This window comes from Lissotriton helveticus, chromosome 6 (assembly GCF_964261635.1).
Source record: "Lissotriton helveticus chromosome 6, aLisHel1.1, whole genome shotgun sequence".
NCBI classification, from domain to species: Eukaryota; Metazoa; Chordata; class Amphibia; order Caudata; family Salamandridae; genus Lissotriton; species Lissotriton helveticus.
Genome location: NC_136067.1, coordinates 1237119641 through 1237143343, shown reverse-complemented (window position 1 = coordinate 1237143343; position 23703 = coordinate 1237119641). Strand labels below are relative to the sequence as shown.

At 41.6% G+C, this 23703-nt stretch overlaps 1 protein-coding gene across 1 annotated transcript in view; it reads right to left on the bottom strand.

The window, feature by feature from the left end:
* Positions 1 to 3076: 3076 nt before the first annotated feature.
* Positions 3077 to 23703, bottom strand: part of SEC23B (SEC23 homolog B, COPII component) — an 83713-nt gene continuing 63086 nt past the window's right edge. The window contains exons 14-20 of the mRNA XM_078648958.1: positions 22677 to 22830; positions 21438 to 21515; positions 17530 to 17691; positions 14844 to 14930; positions 12329 to 12484; positions 6903 to 6968; positions 3077 to 4533 (exon numbers count right to left, since the gene is read on the bottom strand). Of these exons, the coding sequence (XP_078505084.1) occupies positions 4444 to 4533; positions 6903 to 6968; positions 12329 to 12484; positions 14844 to 14930; positions 17530 to 17691; positions 21438 to 21515; positions 22677 to 22830 (793 nt within the window). The 3' untranslated portion in view covers positions 3077 to 4443. The remainder of the gene's footprint in view (positions 4534 to 6902; positions 6969 to 12328; positions 12485 to 14843; positions 14931 to 17529; positions 17692 to 21437; positions 21516 to 22676; positions 22831 to 23703) is intronic.

Sequence of the window (23703 nt, the reverse complement as noted above, 5' to 3'; positions counted from 1 at the left end):
GTTATTGTGGGGAGGGAGGTAGTTGGGGAATTTAGGTTACGAGAAGGGATTGTCTCCGACACAATCGGCGTGTTGGAGTGGGTACAAGTTGGGGTTGGAAAAAGCTGCTTTTGACACTAACCGACACAGCATGACTGACTTACTGCTAGAGACTGAACACTGTTTTCTCCCGCACATCCGAAGATGTGATATTAGACTGCCCTATGACCCAAACTCTTAGACCTCTGACTCTTCTTATGTGGATTAGGATTTGAAGACATTGAGTTGAGAAATTGTCCTGATGAAGGTGTAAGAATCTGTACATACACCGAAACGCTGCGTCGACAACTTTTTTCTCACAACGCTACCTGTATTATAAATATTCTTTTATCTATTGTGATGTATTTTAACATTTGTTTTTAACCATGTTTTTTTTAACTTTATTATAAAGTCAATATTGATTGCTCATGTATTGTGTTTTGAATAAAAGGAACAAATGTACTTTGACATAAAGAACGAATATTTTGTTTATTTCACTGTATAATACAATTTTTCTCACAGTGGTGTATCATTTCAGTATGGCAGTGGTATTATGTTTGTTGTAGATATTATTATTGGTTCTATTTTCCTGTTAACTGTGGATGGTTTTTGGGACAGTGTATTTTTCTGACTTATCTACCCCTAGTCCCGGATTGGATTAGTTAGGGGACCTCTCTAAACTTTTTTCTGTTCCCATGAAGCACAGGGTCAAGACTGATTTGCATATGGCTGGGTCCAAACTGGGGTGGCGTAGTGGGCAAAAGAACAATGGATTTAACCCAGATCTTTTGACTGGGGGAGAATGTTTGCATTGTCAGCATTCCGTCCATCATTTGCTTGCTGTAACGCTCTTTTGGATGCGGCTAAAGCATTTGACTCGATGGAGTGAGAATGCATGATTGCAGTCCTCCGCAAAATATAGTTCCTACGAACATTTTATCGCAGGATTCGGTTGCTATATGCTGAACTGGTTGCCAGAATTTGTATTAATTGCAAAACAGCAGAACCGTTGCGTATTCACAGAGGAAGCCACCAAGGGTTCCCCCTGTCCCCATTATTGTTTACATTAGCCCTTGACCCAATAGCATGAAAAATACGTCAACAGCATGCGATGTGGCACTCTAGTTTCGATTACGGCCCATCAGCATCTCATTATATGCAGATGACATGGCATTATATGTCCGACACCCAGCACACAACTTAAACCCACCAATATGACAATTCACTTGCTTCGAATAATACTCCGGACTAAGTATAAACTGGTCTAAATCAGTAGTAATCCTGTTGACGCCCTGCACACAGCAGTTTCCACTGGATTTTCTGTCTAACGAGGACTGGAGGTTTTGTTGCACACTCACGCAGATGCTCACACCTAACTGCAACCTACGTATTAGTCACTTGAAATGCTTGCAGTAAACCTATTACACACCGGCACAACTACATAAGTATGGCTTATGGGGGAGATGACAAATATGTGCGATGTGGTGTCGCACAAGCAGATTTATAACATGTTACAGAGATACTGGGAGGAGGGGACGTATAAAATGGGAATTATACTATCAGAACCAATTGCTAATACCCCACAGATTTGTTTATTAGGCCGGATTAAAACACAAAAATTACCCAACCACAAATAACTGGCCATAGCCTTTTTACTGGCCCAACAGCACATTGCTATGAAATGGGGCAGCAAACTAGCACCATACGCGAAGAACTGGATAACAGACATGATATATTGTAAGGAACAGTTAGAAACATATGAGGAGGAGCTACCAGTGACCTCGCGTCCAGGAGACTTTTGGAGTCCATTGGTGCAATACCTGCAGACACAATGTGATGGACAACCAGAGGGTGGTGACGGTAAAGACAATTACAGAATAAACCCCATTATGTGATGGGACCATGGATGCCATAATACTCTGTAATGTGCTGTAAAAGTTGGGAATGATCAGTCATGCAAATATCGAAGGTTAATGTGCTGATAATTATATGGTTGTATTGTATACCACACTATCAATAAAATTATAAATACATTTTGTTTTTTACTTGAGGTGACAAGATTCTCTCTAACAGCATGGTATGCTGTAATAACATCTGGTGAGAATAGCCTTGGTGGCGGTGGCTTTTATGTGTCCGAGGTGATCTAGGTGGTAGTGGTAGTAATAAAGTGGCCTGCTTGGGTGCAGCAGGTGAGAGTAGGGCTGTAGGAGCTGTTACTTGATCATTGTGGTTTTTTTTAAGGGACTCTGTGCTATCGTGCTTCATACTGGAGTTCCTTCTCGAAAGCAAGTCTCCTTTTCTTTGGGAGAGTGGAAACATGGAAACAATCCTTGGCTGAGGAGGGTTCGCTGAAATCCTGCTGGTCTCCGGATGGATAAAAAGATGCTTTTGTCTGGTGCCGAGATACTCTGCCAGTCTCTTGACAGATGGGAGCTTTAAAGGTTTCCAAGGTAAACACCAGGGATGGGCTGGTGGGAATGTTTCAGCTCCAACTTCAGATGCAGTGTTTTCCGCTTCGACGGCTAAGGCTTGGTGCCCTTTGGCTGGGAAGGCATCCAGGTAGGGTGAGAATAAGGTCAACGCTACAAAGCTTTTTCTTGGCTACGGCCAGAGCCCATGGGCGGAAGTTGACCGGTACTTGGTTTGAGGCTCGATGCTAGCTTCCCTTGTATGCTCACTGCTCTGCCTGAGTGTAGGGCTGTTTCTGAGATTGTGTCTTTATCCTATGGCTTAGGGGTAGTAGTCACAAACCTTGAGGTTTTCTTGTGTGGTCCTGATGGCATCAACACCAGGAAAAAAAAAACCACAACCTAAATGTGGAGTTGCTACACATACGCATTGGGAGAAGTCCCTTCACATCCTGTGTCTTGAGGCTTCTTTGAAGAAAAACAACTTGTAATGCTGAGCACCATACTAGATTATCCTAGTATACCTTAGAAATTTGTTTTACTTAGCATGGTTGTTAATGTTGGATCGATTCAATATGTAAGAATCACTTCTAAATTTCTTATTGCAACCAGAACAATTTTCTGCAAAGGTACATATTCTGTGAGTCTAATGTCCTCAAGTTAATTTAATATTATTTTGTAACCGACCATATTGTGATGAGTGAACATAGTCACTCACCGACAAAAGCCTCAGTAGACCAACCATAAAGCAACCAGACGGAAAATGAACTTAGACAAATTGATTGATGAATATGTTGTACAAAAGAAGAGTAACACAACAATCCTTAAGATGATTTTCCCCTATTGGCAAACTCATACATTTTCTGGTTTCGTAGAAAGGTGTTTCTCTTGATTTTTAATGAATGTAAAAAAATGTTTAATCTACTCAGCAAGAGATGTTACATCTGACACAGTGTTCCTAAAACTGTAGCAGCTAGAGTTAAGAGTTTATCTTTTAGTGCAGAAATGTTCAACATCGATCCAGCGGGGCAGATCCGTTCCAGATTTTCAAAATATTCAGATACAAAAATTACATTCATTCAAGGAACCCACACAGGACAAATGTACACATTTTTCTGTCATGGATTGTTGTACAGTTGATGGAGATTTTTAGCATGGGAGAGGCCTGTAAAAATAATCTTACCTAGAATACAAAGCCATAGTGTAGCCTTGTCCTCCAAATGTATAAGCGATCTCTCCTTTGGAATTTATTTGGCATGGTTTCTATTCTACAGACCTATTTTTTTCATTTGAGAAATATGCTAAATTAAATCAGTACTTTCATTAATTTTAAACACACCATAATTTAAACGTGAAGTTGATATGATCAATATACAGTTATCTATAACAAGGGTTGTAATCAGATAAGAACAAAACAGAAATACAAAATAAATTAAAGCCTAAAAGCACTACACAGACAGCTTGCACACTATACACATTTTCTATAACATTGAAAGATATTTTGTGTGGGGCCACGAAAGGGGGGGGGGGGGGGAATGCGTTCTTAGATGCTGTTCTAATACTTAGTCTGGTTTGTGGTTCGGTTTATGAGCCCATTTGATTTGGTCCCTCAGTTTGCTTTGCTCCAACGTAAACATCACCAGCTATTTGTTCCAGAAAAGTACAAACACCTATGCCCACTCTTCACAATAGTATACCTCCACTGTACCTATACATCAGTTGTGGCATGTAATACTGGCATGACGTCAAAGAAATAACAGTCAGGCGGTGTATATGTGTCACACTGTTAAAGGATCAATGAAAACATGCCATCATGAGGTTTAACATTTTTCAATCGTAGTGGTGATAAGGAACTCTGAAATAGATCGTATTTTCATTTTCCACATTTCAAATCACACAGCAGAAAACAGTTTTCTGGCAGCTGTGGTGCAGCTTTCAATGGTTTTGAAAAGGTCTTAATGTTCTGTGTTGCAGAAGATTTTTTTTTGCTTCAACAGCATTATGCAGAATTATTTGGTTATGATGCCGTGGAAACCGCCAGCTTTTTCAAGTGGTCCATAAATACTTGCAGACTGACATCATCTGTCAAAATGGGAGCACCCGATTCCTGTAATTAGATAGAGGACATGATTGAAATGCACCGCATAACAAGATGTAAATGCTTACATTATAACATGCAAATACTGAATAAAACCTTTGAGCAAATTGATTTTTTAAAAAGTAGATGGAGTCTAAGATTCAGAGAACAAGGGGTAAGGCACCTCGTTGTTAGCCCTGTGCGGTTGTGTGGATATATGATGAGTAATCTACACGTTTGGTGGGTGGCGGCTCCCTTGGCTTGCACATGGGCTGGTGATGGCAGGAGAGGGCCATGATGAAGTAGATTTGTCCTTACAAGTGTCTCTGTCTTATATTCTATTCGAGTGCATTTCATATGTGAATTGAGACGTTTTTCTGCATTTTCTTTACCTTCCTATTGTTTGTAGTACGGGGGTGAGGCTTGCGCCACTGATTGTAAACTGCTGTTATCCATAACATTCAAATAAGATTTGTTCTTTTAATAAAATAAAAAAAAGCAAACTGGCTACTGTGCAAGTGGCAGCTTAGGTAACTACAATATTTTCGTTTTACTCTACTTATGCCCTGGTACATTATAGAAAAAGTACACAGGAAAAAAATAGATGCGCATCTTGATGGATGACTAAACACAGTAACACTAGCATGGTGTTTCAAAGGTTAAGGGAGGTGAACTAAGTTTGAGACCAACCAAAGGTCGAAATATAAGCATATCTCCAATAAAACTGAGTATTTGTAATGTATCAAAGTCTCACGGATGTGCATTTTTCCTTTAGGCCTTGCTTAGTTTCTTATTGCAGTGGAGTTTGAAAATCAAGTGAAATCAACTCTTGTCTTGCCAAAACATAGCAAGCTTGCCTTACGTAAACATCAGTCCGGCATTAGAAGCACTATTAATGAGGACATGTCACAATAATGGCATTCTAATTAAGGCATACACAACACCTCCAACCTAATAAAGTTAAAACTGATTATTTAAAGAGGCCAGCAGCAGTGCTCCGACACATAACGCCATGAGTAGGGCATACATCTGTATTCACCTCAAGCGCATACAGGAGTACGATCAACCGCTACTTCGTGACCACCTTCTTCCCAGATGACTGGAAACACGCAGAGATCAACCCTCTCCTGAAAAAACCCTCGGTGTACCCCGTCGACCTCAAGAACTTCAGACCGATCTCCTTACTCCCGTATCCAGCCCAGTCATGGAAAAAGTAGCCAACAGTCAACTTGCCAATCAGGCTACATGGCCCCGCTCACACCCATCGTCAGATCCCACGGACTCAACATCAAATCGTAGCAGACAACACCCAACTCATCCTCTCCCTATACAACGAACCCAACATCTTCAAACACAACCTCCAAGAAGGATTGAAAGCAGTTGCCAGTAGGATGAAGAACAGCTGCCTACAACTCAACACGGAAAAACCGAAGTACTCATCCTGGGCCCACACCCCGATGCCTTGAACAACACCTGGTGGCCTCCTGCCCTTGGGAATCCTCCCGTCTCCACGGACCATGCACGCAACCTTGGAATCATCCTAGAGTCCGAACTCAAAATGGACCGCTAGATCAACGTCTTCACCTCTACCTACTCCGAAAGACCTTCAACTGGATTCCCCTCAAACACAGGAAAACAGTCACCCACGCCCTCATCAGCAGCAGACTGGACTACGGCAATGCACTCTAGGCCAGGATAAAAAAAACCTTACACGCAAACTCCAAAACGTCCAGAACACCGCCACCAGACTAGTCCCAACCTACTACACCACTCCCACATCAGTCAACGCCTATGGTCACTACACTGGCTCCCCGTCAAGAAGAGAGTCACCTTCAAGCTACTCAGTCACATCTACAAGGCCCTCCACACCACCGGACCTGCCTACATGAACTACTACCTCTCATTCCATGCACCACAAAGATCCCTCCGCTCAATCTAGCTCTCCCTTGCGACGGTACCACGCACCAAGAAGATTAGAACAGGAGGGCGCTCCGTTTCCCTACTCGCAGCCAAGGCATGGAACTCCCTCCCTCTCCACCTCAGACAGTCACCAACACTCCCCAAATTCTTGAAGGACCTCAAGACATGGCTCTTCGACGAAGCACCGTGAACATCCAGAAGCTGCGCCCCCCAGCAGCTTGAGACCCTCTTTGGTGAGTAGCTGCGCTATACAAACCCCTGATTCAATCTTTCAAATAGACTGAGCTTATGAATCACACACAATTTTAAATATACTCCTGTTATGAGACAAAAATGAGGGTGTGAAAAAGATACATATGTTGCTTCACACAAGAGGTTTAAATTTGATACGCTATTGCTTAAGCCCTGTGGACCTATTTTAGCACACCTTTGGCAGCTTAAATACATATTTCAGTTGCAGAATTAGAGTAAGTGCTTACCTGTCCCCATGCATACAGATTATTGTGAGTTTGGGAAGGGTTCACTTTAGAAAGTAGGAACCGGGCCTGCAAAATTAAAAGAAAAAATGATAGAAATGTATATTTATCAAAGCAATTTCATCACAATTTTACACATAAAAAAAGACACAGTCTAATAACAGTTTTAACAAAGGTTTGTTCCATAATGCCAATGTTACAAAATGTCAGCAACCTTTTCTATTAATGCTGGAATGCTACAAAGAAAAGAGACTGGAGAAGTGTGGCTCAATGGTTAGAGCAGGCAGACCTTGATGCAGAGCTCTGGCCAGGGACCAGGGTTCGATTCCCGCCTCGGCGGGTCTCCGGCTCATTAATTCCCCTGACTGGATATTCTCGCCTCAGTGCCTGTTCTGATCATGGGTCCCACGCTGCAACTCTGGGCAATAGCTTGCTTAGTCTCCACAATGGCCCCAAAAGCGCTGGGATGCCTGGCTGCACCTGGGGGTGCCCAGGAGTGGACATTTCCCAGGAAAGCCAGGAAGGGTTCCTAAGCGGTATACGGACAGCGCCGGGACACCTCCGGTGGAGGTAGCTGTGCGCTTTACAAATTCCGACATTTACATTTATTTATGCAAAATGATTTTAAGTTTAGCCTAAACTAGAATAAAGCACACTATTAGGACTTTCAATACCCGGCACCACCAGCTAAATGAAACAGTTATGTACTAACCTTTGGCATCATCTCCTTCTTTAGGATTGAACAGAATTCTCTTAATATGTGTACATTTCTGAAACTAGACTGTGTAGGAGGAAGACCTTACAGGGCGTTAAAGCCACTGTAGTTTTTCAAAGAAAAGAACTGAACCAGATACCAATGACTCTTGAAATCAGACTTGGATCTATGGCACAAGGAGGAAGTTCAACTCTTTTGATTCTTAGTCCAAAAATTAGGAACTACCATGACTTTATGACATGTCGACATAGTCTGACGGGAAAGTTGCCACTCTGAACCTGTGACATGAGGAAAAAAGACTGGATAGCACAAGTGTGGGTAACACCTTTTTAGTGTTTCAGCACGTCTTGTGTGGACAAAATGGAACTATGTAGCTGTTGTTGTTGTTTCCTCAAGTCGGATGGGTGAACTCTTTCACATTTCTGGATATGGCTCTTGAACATCTCTACTATAAGGAATCTGCAGTTGGAAGGGTCCATCATAAATCGCCATTGAAAGGCTAGTTTGTTCTCTTTTACATATTTCAAATATAATGCAATTAAAATGTGACATTTGGTAAACTTAGGGTTAAAAGCGTGTTTGAAGTCTCCATCATAATGTAACAAAATTAGCCGGAAATGGAGCATTTAGGCCATAACATTATCAGAGAAAATGAGTGCCTCCGTTGTCCAAAAGGGCCGTGCAGTACCACTTATAGCAGTTCACTTGGAAGGTAAGAATAGAATAAGAATGTGACAGTTTCAACTTTGCTTGATCTGCAATATCCATACATAGACAAGCTTAATTGACAACCATAAAGAGGGCAAAACAGGTAGCAGGGGGAAAAGAAAATAGGAAGAATCAAATTAAACAGAGCACAGAATCTTCCAGAGATATAACATTTCCATCTTGATGGTACAGAAAGGTCTTTTACATTGAAGTTTTCCATAATTCAAGATGCTTGTGTAGTCTTGCTGCAGGTTAAAATAGCTGACCTGGTTGGAGTCTGGTGGGCTATTATAGAGTGAAGATTATCATCTTCTTGAACAGTTTGGGCTTTATCAGACAGGGCAGCTGGTCGATCACTGCCCAGTGTACAAAAAACTGTGAAATTAGTCAGCAAAAATAAACATTTCAGTGGCAGTTGGGCTCTTTGAACCTGCAACTCTCAATGATTTGTCTGTGTGGTGGTGAATAGTTCCAATTAAGGGATTCTCCACTAGACAAAGATGTCCACGAGAACTTAGACAGCCCATTCATAGTCCACAGTAATACATAGGAAGTTTATCCACCTTTACTACTGAAATCTCAGAATGTCAATAACCACTAAAAAAGGGAACTTACCCAAGGTGACAATGTCAAATCTTATATGCTTCCTTCACGAAGATACTCTATTCCCTGTACAGATACTTCATCATAATGGCTTTGCCTTCATCACAATGGAAGTGAACGACTAAAGAAAGGGCCAGATGGATAGGCCAAATTTCCAACATAATTAAGTGGTACGATTGTTTGCTCATCTACAACTACCCGTGATCTGTCAGCTGATCTATGAAAGGGCTCAGCCACTACTGACTGAGTGGATAACTGCTTCTTGAAAGATAGTCCTATCATCCAAGTCTCCTAACGCTCCACCAAGGAAACGAGTGAAGGAGTAAGGAGAGTTAGCTTCTCCTTCCCAATTCTCCATCCTTCCATTATGGTTTAAAGGCGCTTTTGAATCTGTATTAAGTGCAGTTGTGTACGATAGTGGTGACTTGGTCATGTTGTTGAAGTTTGTTGTCAGCATGCTCTAGTGTATTCCTGGCATGTGGTTTCCCCTAGTGGCATACATAGACCTGCAAATAGCGAATATACCATTACCGAACAATCATATTTGTTGTGCTATCCGCATTCCTACTCATCTGAGGCTCTTTTTGTTTCTGTAATGAAACATGTTGCTACGAAGTTTGGGCGAGTTGGATATTTGGTTGATCTCTTAGTTCTTTATATAATCTAACAAGTATGAACTTCAAAGTATTGATGTTGACCTAGATCAAGACATTGCACGTTTCATGTATGGAGCAGAGTAGGGACTGAGATGGGAGTACCTTGTTCAAAATTCCAATGTTTGGCCTGTGGGGAAATCAGATCTTTGTGATAAAAAAAAAATACCTAAATAAGTAGCAGGCTGTGCGTAGCTTGCCACAACAAAGCTGCAAAAAATAAATGAATATACAGCTAGGGTGGATTGAGATACCTGGGTTGGCATAGTGGCACCACTAAATCGCAGGGATATAAGGAGTCATCAATGGCAATGTGCTGCAATGTCTATTCTTTGACAAAGGCAAGCCTCTCCCAAATATACCATGGAGCAAGTGCAGACAGCTCCTATAGGATACCCATGGGGACAACATCAAACTTTGGTGGGCCTGGGCCACGGCAGTTAAATTACCTCTAAATGTGGGTTATTTCAACCCAGAACATCAGACATCACATGGAAACCCCAATAAAGGTCAGCCGGGAATGTTCAATCATAATCTTTTCACTGACCTCTTACAGCTGCATGTGATTGTCCAGAACTGAATCATTCTCCAATCAGTGTTTTATATGCCTAATCCTGTTTGCAGCCTATTTTCCAGTTTTTGTAGTTTTCTTAGTAATCCAATCAAGGAAGACGTGAGATTCTCAATCCTCACCTTTATTGCATGAGCAAGTGGTAAGTCTCTCCACAAAGCAGGTGCACCAACATTAAATTAATCTTGCACAATCACCCAATGCCTGGTCCAAGGCCCAACTAGTGGAAAACCAACATCATGAAAGCCGATGGCTGAGCCTCTCAGAAGCCTCCCATATTACTGTAGCAGATCGGCTGCTTCACGCATCACATGTCAAAGACCAATGAAAACAACACTAACCTTGTATTCAGGCCACTCTGAACCCAGTGATTTTGACAAGTGCCTCCTATCCACTATTTCTCACCTTGAAAGCAAACCTCCCTCACAGTAGAGGTCAACTCTTAGTCTTGCATGACTACTAAGATCGTATCCCCTACATAGCAGCACGCATACGCTGCTGATAATGCAGCCACCTCTACTACCAGGATTCACCATCATCATTCACCAGTAGCCTTCCACTAATGTGATGTCTAACTAAACTTTGCATCATCCATTTCATATCATCTACATCAAATTATCTTTCAAATCTTTGTATCAGAGCCTCAGCTACTAAACCCTAGAGTCAGCCATGTGGATACGGGTTAACTTAACCTCCACATCTGTACCCTACCCAGGATAAGACTATTTAATATTGGTGGCCACCCTTCTTGCTTGAATGGTGCTACCACATTCCAGTGCCCACAAGGTCAAAACAAGCAGTACAGCCATTCTCCTCCCCAATAACTGTTTCCAAGTCTTTTCAATATAAGGAACAGTGGCAATGGTGCTGCTGCACAATCCTCTCGATACAAAAGGGGATGATGGACGGAGCGTTTGAGCAAATCAAACACTCACCCCCAGTCAAATGAACTGGGTTTAATCCACCACCATTCTTTAGCCCACTCAGCCACCCCATTTCAGACATGGCTATATGCAAATCAGTCTGACCCTGTGCCTCATGGGAACAGTACAGCCCGAACTGCCAAGCCATGTCTTACATGGACCGGAAACAAGCATCCTGGGACCGGTTTCGGATTCATAATCCTCATCAGCCAGGCTATCTTGAATCCAGTGGCCAAGTGAGCAAGGGACTCACGTCTGAGTATACCCTGCCACACTTAGGGCGAACAAAGCGATACAAAAGGGGATGATGGACGGAGCGTTTGAGCAAATCAAACACTCACCCCCAGACACTCCTCTCTACACAGATGAGCCAGCCTTAATGTTTTCATCATGTGACCCTACAGAGATGGCACACTGGTTCGTGAGAGGGCGAGGCCCTTCAGATGAAGCAGAGCTTTGAACCCATCACTGTCTGAATAGCCAATTAAGATTATTTGAGGTGTGGCGCAAGGGAGAGAGAGGGAGAAGGGAAAAGAGGGCGAGACAGCGGGAGGTTTTGAGATGGACACTGCCTGAACAGCCACTCCAACTGTACACAAAACACAATGCCATATTATGGTGCCTCCCATATCCTAGGAGGCTGAAATACCAAAATTGGACTACAATTGTGCAGAGATGCCACTCACCAGATAGAAACCTACTGTATAGCAGTTTCTAGTTCTCTTGGGTTCAATCTTGTAATGCTGGTTCTTCCCCGGGTGAATGTGCAAAGAGTGCCGATAGAGTGTCAGAAAGTGGAACATGCGGATTGGCAGATCTGCTCTCGGTCACAATCATCACACAGCAACAAAGCCTAAATGCACCCTTATTAAAAAGAATGAGCTACCTACCTTTAACAGTCGCTTTCCCGTTCTATCTCGAAATACTCGCAGAAGTTGAGTTGGACGTACAACACCGTTTAATAGTTGGAATAACATTTTGAACCTATGAAAGACTGAATGCTGAAGAGCTTTCATTTTGGGAACAATGACATAAGGAAGCACTCCATTTTGAGGAGGATTTATTTCAGTTCCATTTAGATTGATTGCGTCACATTAAAAAAGTAGCACTCTTGCACCATCAGGATACATGTTGCAAAGCAATCACTGTCTTGGAGGTCTACCTACATTTCCCCAAACATACCCTGAAATGCATTTGAAAATAAGGTATGCTAGTGAACTTTTTCAAAATTGTAATAAGTTAGAGCAATGAGGTACCTGACTGCCTCCATGTTCTGTGTTAATGTAGCGTGGCATCGGGAACCGACTTTGCAGAATCTCCTGAGCATCATCCGATGGGGCTTGCAGTAGATGTTTGAAGTTTTCATATTCAGGCATGTCCTGATATCCAGCTTTACGCCACTGCGCAATTGTCTATCAAAAACAGAACACATTAAGAAAACACGATTACCATTCCAATGCTTTGGTGATGTCAAAACCCACAAGTACCACAGTCTAGTATGTCACCAGAACCACAAAAATGTTGCCAAAACTATGAAATGCTATTAACGAACAAGTTACTTACCTTCGGTAACGATATATCTGTAAGAAACGTAGGTTATGCAGGGCAAGTTGACTTTGGCACAGTTTTCGCAAGGGCAGTCGACAGGCCAAGTCAGTTGCTCTCTTCAGTCGTCTGCTTTTGAGGCTCTTCGGTATCCTCTCTCTTCTTTAGTCATCAGGATCTCCTTCTCTGGTGCCAGGAAATCCCCTAAATACTGAACTTAGGGGCGTTTGGGAATGGTAGGGTAGTAACCAATGGGCCTTGGGGTCACTACGTCCCCTATATGACCACTTCCTGTAGGAAGCGGGCATAAACCGGTCCCAAAATTCCTAGACATGCCATCACAAAGATGGCTACCTCTGAAACATAATGTCTGCCTTGAGTTAGCTCACCTTAGGGGTAGTCTGGAGGTTGCACGTCTGCCTGGGCCGGGTGAGGGGGCTTTGGTCTACTGTGAGGGGAGCCAGATTCGCATTCCAAAGGTGGCAACTCCTTTGAAGCTCGCCAGCCCAAGGAGGCCATTCAGGAGCTCATCCTGTGGTAGGGGGGGGGTTACACCCTCTTCCCGGACTGGCAGTTTCTGATCTCCTGAGAGCAAAAGGCACTCGCCCTAGGAGTTTAGAAACTTGTCTCGAGTAGCAGGCTGGGAAAAACCAGTCAGCAAGCACATCAGAGGCTGGTTTTCAGGGGGCATCTCTAAGATGCCCTCCGAGTGCATGGTTTGATACATCTAACACAGGCATCAGTGCGGGTTTATCAAGACGAGACGTTTAGTATCAAACATACCTATTTTCAGGGATTCCAACATATAGCTAGGTAACTCGTTTTCACCAGTGTTCAGTATATGGTTTAAGATGGCTTTCCTGGTCAATTACACTGGCAGCAATGGGGCTGACCAGCAAAGGGGCATACCTGCTAATGCAGATAGGACCTCACATTAAATATTCAGCACACAGCCTTAGGACTGTCAGGCCTGTCGTCGGGATGGCTTACAAATATCATATGCAGTGGTAGGGGGCCTGGCACACAGGGATGTGTGACAGGTTGGGTTTTCTCTTTTGTTTGCACAAAGATATGTAGCCTGTAATGGCAGTCATGCATGTGCTTGGGGAGGAGACCCTCTTTAGTACCGTAAGTCTTAGGAACCAGGTTGCGATTTGCTATGGACTTAAAGGGTGCTGAACATTTGTCAATTGGGTGGGGGGTGGATGGGAAGGGGGGGGGACTGTAGATTTGGAAAAGCATTCTGGCACTGGGGACCCCATTAGCAAAAATGCAGTGCACTTTAAGTTGAAATCATATCATGTGCCGGTGTAAACCATGTCAAAAAGGGGCACTTTTCTACAGGCATACAATATTTAAACAAGAGTGTATTTAGAGTGGGTGCCCTCTCAGACCTGCTGTTTTAAGTCAAAGTAGCACTCGGCCCAATCCAAATAATATAAAGCGAGTTATGGTTGAAACGTAGAGCTGAACAGTAGGAAAACTCTGTTGGCCAGCTTTGCGCACTACTCACTCGTCAGGCACCCATCAGGCCAAATGTCTTTGTATACCAGGGAAGCAGAAAGTTTAAGTATTTTTTCAGGGGTCACTCACCAGATATTGTAGCTTGGGATTTGAGGGAGGGTGAAGGGGGGCACGTCTGTAGTCATTGAGAGTTATTCCTCCTCCCTCGCTTGTGCTCATGAGCCACATATTCTATCCTGATGGGAGTAGCTGCAAGCTCCTACCCTCACCCTCATCCTCACCTCACTTCCTTCTTCCCTGCCTCTGTCATCCCTGTTCTGTGTGAGGGGGTACTGAGCTGCGAAAGGAACACTGTTAGCCACTACCACTTGGGACTGCAATGCTGTCCTAGAACCTTGTGGGAGACCTTGTTGTAAAAGATCTGGCCATTACTGGAAATACGGGGTCCCTGTAAAATGCAGTCCCCATTGACCCAATGAAGGACTGGTTGCTGCTCTAGAGGCCTGTTCTGCACCACTGAAGAAAGGAAAGTTTCTATTAGTTCCTTTGGTAATATTGTAAAGAAGCCAATATAAACACATAATTTTTATTACCAAGCATCAGTTTATCTGTAGAAGGAGGGGTTTTTACTGTATCTTTTGCTGCAAGTAAGCACTCACTTATCGTGTAAAGTGCATCCATCTGCTACTACGCTGTAGGAGACTGTTAGAGCAGAGACTTTCACCTAAACGCAGAGTTAACAATTGCTACACATAACCATACCTCGCCAAGATAGATGACAATCTGGAAAAAGGTATCCATGAGCAGAATTCGGTCTTGCAAAATGCTGCTGCTATCCAAGAGAACGGGCTAGGGCAAAGAAAACATGAAATTGGTTAAGTAAGACATTAAAGGGTAACACCCAAAAACAATCACAACAAGGTATTTTACACCAGAGGAACCCCTTCTCTAGTACAGTTTGTATGAGGACACAATTACATGTGTTGATTCCTGGTTTTAACTAGATGTCCAGAAGATGTGTGCGACAGGAAGGAATGACTGATATTTATAAGAAAAATGCTAGCCTCTAACAAGAAGAGTGCAATTCTGCCTGTGTAATTATTAGTAAAAGACATCATAGAAAAACCAAAATCAAACTGAGTAACTCTTCAAAGACGAAAAGAAGTTGGAAATGTTGAAAGTTTTCACTTTCAGTATCCTTTTTCCCTATAGACTCGTCTCCAATGCAGGTATAGATTTTTGTCAACATATATTGTGAAGAATGATAATTAAACTAGGGTCTGAGCAATCTGCGATGTAGTTATACATTAAAAGTAGACAAACTGGAATTCCTTTTAAACTGCCTAAATTTCCAAGGAATCTTGTCTTGCCCCCAAACTTATGAACAGTCTCCCAAAGGAACTAAGACTCAACCCCCAACTCAATTCAGTTCTTCTCCCCTACTTGTCTCTGCCAGCCCAAGTTCACTCTTCCAATGTATTTCCTTTATATGGGCAGCACTCTGTTGCTAGGTCGATGCTACACATGTGCAATTAATAAACTGATAAAACTAGCGGGCTTATTACATATCTTGAATGCTACAGATTATTATAGCCTTATAGCCCGCCGCAGCGGGCTATACCGGCTATTAAAGGCCCGCTGCAGTGTTAAAGGCCTGAGCCGAAGACGAGGGACTTTAAACAAGGCAGCGGGACTTTAAAAGCCGGTATAGCCCTGCTACGAAGGGCTATAAGGCTATTAGAAGATTCTGCCACTAGAGGGCAGAATGTTTTAACAAATAAAACAAAGCCTTCAGGGAGAGCGAGGGGATTGAAATCCCTCAGGCTCCCTGAAGCCTTTGTTCACAGCCAGAGCTGTGAACAAAGAAAGATTGGAATGCTGGAGCTCCGGGTTTATACCAGCCACTATAAGCCCAGAGCACTCCTTTTCAACGGAGCTTCCAGCGTTCCAATGTTCTAATGAAGATTATAACCAGCAGATACGAAACCCTTGGCAGAGGTTATGAAGCACATATTTTTCCGGCTGAAGTTGGGCCTTATTTGGGTTTGGTAAATGAATAAGAATTTCATCAATGCTGAGTTCCTGCATCAGAGAAGAGGAATTATTCGACTGGCATCAATATTCAACCCTGAAAAGTGTTGTTTATGCTAACAAAAGGATCTGCAAGTGAAATTCATTGAGCCAGACTGAAAAGATCAGAGGGCATTTCCACCCACTAGTCGAACTCACTACAGCATGCAATCCAATACGGTGAGTGTCTGCTGCAGCAGTTTTACAATTAGGGAAGAGACAGGAGCAGTTCTATAGGAAGGAATTAAGTCTATAAAAATATTTCCCTCAAACTCCTATCTATGTGGATGGTCCAAACGTTTTGGAAAGCCATTTCCTACGCTGGTAAAGTAATGCTGCAAAAAACAGAAGTAAATGCGCTGCCGGGATAGGAATTGATAGATCAGAGCTACATTTTTCATAAGGATGTGAGATAAAATCTATTCACCAGAAGGAAAACATGTTCTCATGTAAATAAATTATTTTGCACATTTCCACACAGTTTGCTACAGCGGACAATTCACTTGAGTATGCATAGTGGCAAAAATAAAGTCAGGAACCCATCAAACAAATGTGTAACTATATACATTACTGCGCTCCTACTCAAAAGAGAAGGCCCACAATTAGATCCTGTTTTGTTAAGCACACTGTCGAAATGAGAGGTGAAAAATGTGACTATTACTTCCAAATGGTTCCCACCGTGGCACAACCTGATGCCTCGGATAGCCTGCCATGTTTATAGGTATAACGTGTGTATTTCTGACAATTAATTTAAAGAAGGGCTCTGCATAAAGAAAACAATGCATTTTAACATTTAGGACATTTGAAGAATTATACTAATCCCAAGAAACTTCTCCAGTATCTTTAAACGTTATACCTGTTTAATTGGACTTTAAAATTGCCCACTCCATGGAGCTGAACAAAACACCTAAGCAGTTTATAACATTTTTAGTACTAATTGATCATTTAAACAGTTCACAATTGAGACTCAAATTACAGGTCTTAATATTAATCAACAGAATGGTGCTAAATATTATTACATCTAGCCCTGTCCAAGTGTGAGCCTGTGATTAGCTGCTTGCACTCAACCAATCAAACTACAGTGTCAGCTAAAAAGCATGTTCAAGAGCAACATTCAAGGCCACAATGGTACAATTACCTAATGATAGCAACAAATACATTCATGAAAAAAAATGTCCGATTAAAAAGAAAAAAAACTCACAGGATCATATTTCTAAATCAGACATAGGCACATTTTTTGAAAACATTCTTATGTAAAAATAATTACATACAAATTCGGCTAGCAGATTAAAAGAATAAAGATGGAAACAAATCTTGGATTATACATTTAAATATGGTTTTTGTTTCCGAGTTTCTGCTCAACCCATGGTGTCCTTACCTCAGGTGGCCCATGGAAAGAGTAAGAATACAGAATAGGTTGGATCATAATGAGAGACTGGGTCAGGTCTTGTCTGGTGAAATGGTGCCGATAGTAAGACGATTCATCAGGACTGTTATTGAACACTTGAAGGAATGGTGATCTTCGCAAATGGAACATAAACTACAGCCACAATAAGAAAAGAGACAAAGCACATCTTAAATTAACGATTGTGACTCTGGGCAATACTGTAACAGGACCACTAAAACTGAAAACAAATTAGTTCTTTAGTTCGTCAATTCATTTCAAGTCCATGTTAAGTGTCCTCATTATCTATTATTTTCAACAATATGCTTGTGACAAGGAGAGTACATCATAAACAGAATGTACCGGAAGTGAACTCACATCTAAAAAGAATTATCAAGAATAGATCAAATTATCAAGTTCAAAGGCTTTTTGTAGCAATGATTACACAACTGCACATCCGAACTACCGATGTTGGGGGTCAAAGCACCCAAATCACATAAATATAAACAACAAAGAATACAGTGCTCTCATAGGATTCTACACCCTGCTACCAACCAGTGTAAATTGATCATGTATCCAAAGAGTCCACAATCCGACACTACTAAAAGTCAGATGATACCGAAGCACATCTGGCAACTGACAATTTGAAACGTTGTTGGTCTTTAGGAGCAGTAATGTGATCGAATAACCCAGTCTGGACTGTATGAACAAGTGGGTAATCCAGAAAGAAGGTTGTCATGAGCCCATGCTAGAATACAAGTATCTACCCGAGAGCAGGAAAACTCCAACAGAGTTTCGTGCAAAATACAGAGCCACTTAGTCATTCCTTTCTACCTTTGAGAATCCACAATCATCTATAACCCAGACAATTCAAATTGTCATTTTGACCTGACGTGAATACTTCATCCTATTGTGTTGCACATTGTGGATTCTTTAAACAACGTTTTCCATTTGTCTACATCAGATCAAGCCTGGAACAACAAACATTGGCAAAGCCAATAGGCATCGCGGTCTCTGGTTGCATCATAGCTTTTTTTCTTCCAGCCCTGCTGCACAGCAACCTTACTGCTGCACAACAGAACTAAAAAACACTGAGGAACCAAGTAACTCTCTCGTAGGAGAGAACTACTGGCTTTGCCACTGCTTGATTTCTTTTGGGCAAGTGCCTATGGTAGGGAGCAGGGTGGCCTATTGACAGCAGAATGGATTTGTGTTTTAGTGAAAAATATCACTAGGGGCCTCTTACATGAATCGTTTAAGAAGAAAAACAACCTTGCACTTCGGGGTACATTTATCAGTGAGCACATCTGGCTGATTCACTATCAAATCTCCAGCCTACCTTGGAACGCGAACCTTGAAGGCGAGCATCAAATCTTTTCAAAGCATACATTTTATAGGGTGGCACCGCAATAGGGCAATGTGCACATTCTCATATTTTCATTGTGAGGAATTTGGTTACCCCCCTCTACCCAAGATAGGAAAATAGCCACAGGCACTTTGTTCTCAGATGGAAAAATATGTATTTACGTAAATAAAAGAAGGACATTAAAAAGAAGGTGAAGAATGGAAATTATAATTAGTAACTTGCTGTAATTTACCACTTAGAACGTGGATTATGAGAGCAGCTCAATAAGTGACAGTATTTTAATTTTTAATCTAGATTGCCATTCTCTTTCTTATTGTGTACACTTTAGGGTTGTGATAAACCAAATAAAGTTAATTTTTTGAACTATTGAATAAGTGACAGTGCTGTTATTCAAGCCAGTGGAAATCCTTTTACTGAACTTAGAATTATGAATGGCTGAGTTGGCCCTGTGTAATTCAAAACATCACCCAACGATCACTGACTGAGATCATTGTACTGCTAAATTACATTATTAAAGTAGGTTTGTTGGTGCAGATTTGGGTGGGAAATAAGCATCCGTGGAGTTCTGAAAGAGCACTGAAAACTAGCTGTTTTGCAATTATTATGGATGCAAATGAAAGAGAAATGGGATTTTAAAAAGTAGTCATTTGAGAGAAATGTGACCGAGATGTCTGGGTGTGTCCCTGGCAGACAGCCAAGTGAGCTCAGCACTTGCTCCTGATACGTACCATGGCTTTTGTCTAGTTCATGAGATTCAGTGCAGGTAATGCCACATCCGCCTTTCATCCTTACGGTTTGAAAATGGACTGTGCATATAAAAACACCAGGTATTGTTTGCAGCGCACAATGAAACTGAAGTATGTGCTAAGGACATACCTAGATCTACACCACAAAGCACAACGGGAGGGCAAGCTTCAAAAAACAAAACGAGACCAATTGGCTTTATCAGTCAGCATTGTTGGCACTTTTTGGCACTAGTCTATTTCTTTTCAGTACTGCTTGAAGTCTGATTTCAACCGAAATGTTTTTCTTGCCTGCCATGAGCGGTCACAAAAGCATTGTTAAGGATGAACGCTGAAAAGGAGTGAATGCTTTCAAAGTAGACTCCCTGTGGAAAATAAATGAAGATTGCAAGCACGTCATTCAATCTCCCGTCCAGATATGCGCACAGACAAATCAACCAACGACAACTACGACAGAGAAAGCAACTGCACAGGAAGAGGGCAAGGGGGATCAAAATCATGTTAAAAGTGAACAGCGGGTAGGGGGAAGTGGGAGGAGGAAAAAATAGTACCTCAAACACGACAGGAGCAGCAGACGGGCACTGATTACATTTGAATAATCTGTGCTTGGGCCCTGCTCCACAGAAAGGATCAGAAATGGTTTAGCCAGCACTGTCCAATTAAAGTGGCAACAAAGAAGAGGGACAATGCAGCCAACAAATGGTAAGCAATTGGAGGGCTCCATGCCTAATTTGTAGACAATGTTGTCTCCTAAGCAAGAAGCAAGCTCTAGCGCTGCTCTCGCAGGCTCGACCCTAAAAAAGCAGGTAAGCGAAACACATGTTGGCTGCCAGCGGCGGTGTATGAATTCTCAATCAATATTTGTGTGAACACTTGGGACATTTTATTAATAAACCACTTTAACTCTTGAGCCAATTTGACATGACTCGTCAATGGAACTGCATGGACTAAATGATACGTGTGCTTCAGTACCATTCGATTTTTTTTTTAAATCCTTTTTATTGATTTTAAGTATCATTTGATTGTTAGCAGATAAAATCACAACAGACTATCCAGTTTTAGCCATCAGAGTTTTAAAAATCCATTTAACTGAAGAAAGCTCTTTAAATTACGATTGGTTACGCTCTTCTTGTAGCTACTTAAGGTCATGAATCCTTTTTCCTCTAACCACACATGGGAATTGCAATTAGAACTTTGGCTTTCAAAACAACCAAAATCATTGAAGTATAAAGCCACAGTATAATGTTCTTCTCTTGGAAACCCAATAAAAATGAAGCCCTTCCTGTAGGCCTTGGAGTGAATTGGTCGTGTGATATTCAACTACTGAGTAATTGCATGGACTCTTGACTATAGGCAATTACACAGCCGGAACCCCATCCTCAAACTTACCAACCTGCACTCCCAAATACTTTCTTCATAATTAAATTCAATATTCAAGGAGCTCAACTGGAAGAATACACTTTTATAAGTAATCACAACAATAATCCACAAAAGTTATTGACAAAACAAGTGTCTTTTGCCATCAAATTTTAACTGCGGTTCTAAAGCATTATGTTCTTTACTACTAATAATAGAAATAAACAACCATTCAAACCACAAAAAGCACATCCGAATTAAGGCATGCATTTTTCTAGTAACGATCTTTGAATTACATCACAACTAAGGTAGCAAAAAGAAAGATCCCCACCCCTGCTCTTCTTTCAATGAATGTAGTGGTTCGATTTCACTCGAGGTACATTGTAGAATTTCATTTACACCTCAAAGAGAAACACTGTACATCGAGAGGTACTTACTTGTGGGTAGAGAGAAAATGATTCAGATAATCTAAAAGAAGTTGGGTCATCTTTGTTGTACTGTCCAAACTTTTGGCACTGTAGGAAAAATGTGGACACATTACTGTGTATGCAGTTAACCAACTTTGAAAATTAGAAATGGTGACTTAAAAAAAGAACGTGCCAAGGCTACGCACCGTCCAATTTCTTGTGTACTTTTATCACAATGTTTACATTCATGTCAAACAAAACACCCAGGAAACTCATTTCAAGGCTCTGAACCGAAAACTGTAAAAGTATTTCAATCATATAATACTAGGTCAAGAGCAAAAAAAGGTGAGAAATAGCCCTGAGTGTATATGGGTTACAGAGGTTGAAACTTCCCTTATTTCAAGCTCTTTGAATGATCTGAAGTGTCACATCATCAGAGCTTAGAGAACAAGTATTATATGAGATTAAAGAGGATAAGAAGAGTCAAGGAATGTTATGAGCATAACTGCAGTAACCTTTTAGTAAGCCTTAAGTGACTTCACCATCAATGCTATTTTACCAGACGAAAACAAAAAGACCATACCATGTGGAGGGAATGAGAGTAAAACATAGTATCAGTTGCAATCCCAGTAATCATAGAACTGTAGATGGAAATGACTCATTAGATTATCATGCGACACATTGTGCTGTGTTACAAAATGGAATGTTACATTTTAAAGCTTGGACAGCGGTGGCTATTCTGAAGATTTAATTAGTAAAATTCACTAATAGTTTACTCTGGGCCCACAATCCGATAGGCTTGACTGGGATACCTACCAGAAGTGCAAAACACTGTTTACACTCTGGAAAATCACCTGCGAGTGAATGGGAATAAAAAGCCTGAATGCTAGGACACAGTGAAGAGAGGAGAACATAAACGACAATCAATTCAATGACATGCTCATCCCTTATTGATGGAATGTAGTTCTGTTCTACTAAAAACTGATTTCACTTGTTTTAATACTCTCTAGCATTGGCATACTGGCACTCTGAAAGAAAACGAGTCAATTCCTTCCTTGAATGTAGTTATGCTAAAACAGATAGGTCATAGTGGTTCAGCTAATGCAAGAAAGCTTTAGAATAAAAAAATTACAGAAGAAAGTATTTATACAAAAAGTCAATGTCAGATTACTTGAGGTAACCTTGAAATTCAACGTTACATGATCCAATTGATCACAACTGCATTGCTTTACATTGCATTTCATCTAACATTTTCAAATGAGCACTTACCAATCTGATAAGTTGTCTGTCCAGCCAACGCAGTACATCTGGCCCTTCCTCTGATTCGGCTCTGTACACTCCCAGCCGTGCCATCAATACAGCAGCCGCTTCTTGGTCAAAGGCAGCTTCTATGTGCTGGAGCTGGCTCTGTGCATCTGCCCAGCTATATGTACAAAAAGAAAGGAATGAAAGGGCATATATTACAAGGTTAAAAATAGAAAGCACTGTTGTATGTTTTGTACAGCATGGACTCTGGGAGAATATAGCTTGTAGTTCAGGCAAGCTCTGTTGGTGTTTTGGTTCACTTGCAGAAATGAAAAACATACATCCTAACACTGACAGCTAAAGTTCTATGGCAATAATGTCTGCTAGACTCAATTAATTTCACTGTGATGATGACCCCCCAAACAACATTTATGAATTTTGACTATATGTAATTGTAAATAGTCATGATTTTACTTGTTCAAAACGGATGCCAGAGGATAGTAAAGAACAAGTTACTTACCTTTGATAAAGCCTTACCTGGTAGAGATTCTATCTAGCCGCAAATTCCTTAACTCAGTATATTCCCCAGATGTCAGACTAGATTCAGAAAATTTTAAACAGAACTCAAGCAGGCAGATAGGAAGCGTTGGACGTCTCTGCGGTGTCGTAAGCATCATCTGCACTGGATGTGACCAGCATGGTGCCTATATAGGGACTACACCAGTGTGCTGTCATCAGTTTCTTTTTGTGACCATTTCCATGCCAGAAGCAAGGAGCAATGTCAGAAGGCTGATTGACCAGTGTGCAGATTCTAAGGACCTAAAAGGTTCTATTTAGGTGGAAAAGTCAAGTTCGTAGTACTGGGTGGGTTGGCGAGTAATCTGAGGCTAGATAGAGTCTCTACCAGATAAGGTGCTTCCGAAGAGAATTAACTTGTTCATCTGATAGAGACTTCTAGCTGCAGATTCCTCACTCTTAGAGTAGATACCAAAGCAACACCTCACCAGAGGTAGGCCTGCAAACGGGCTCAGACCAAAAAGTCCTGAAGAAA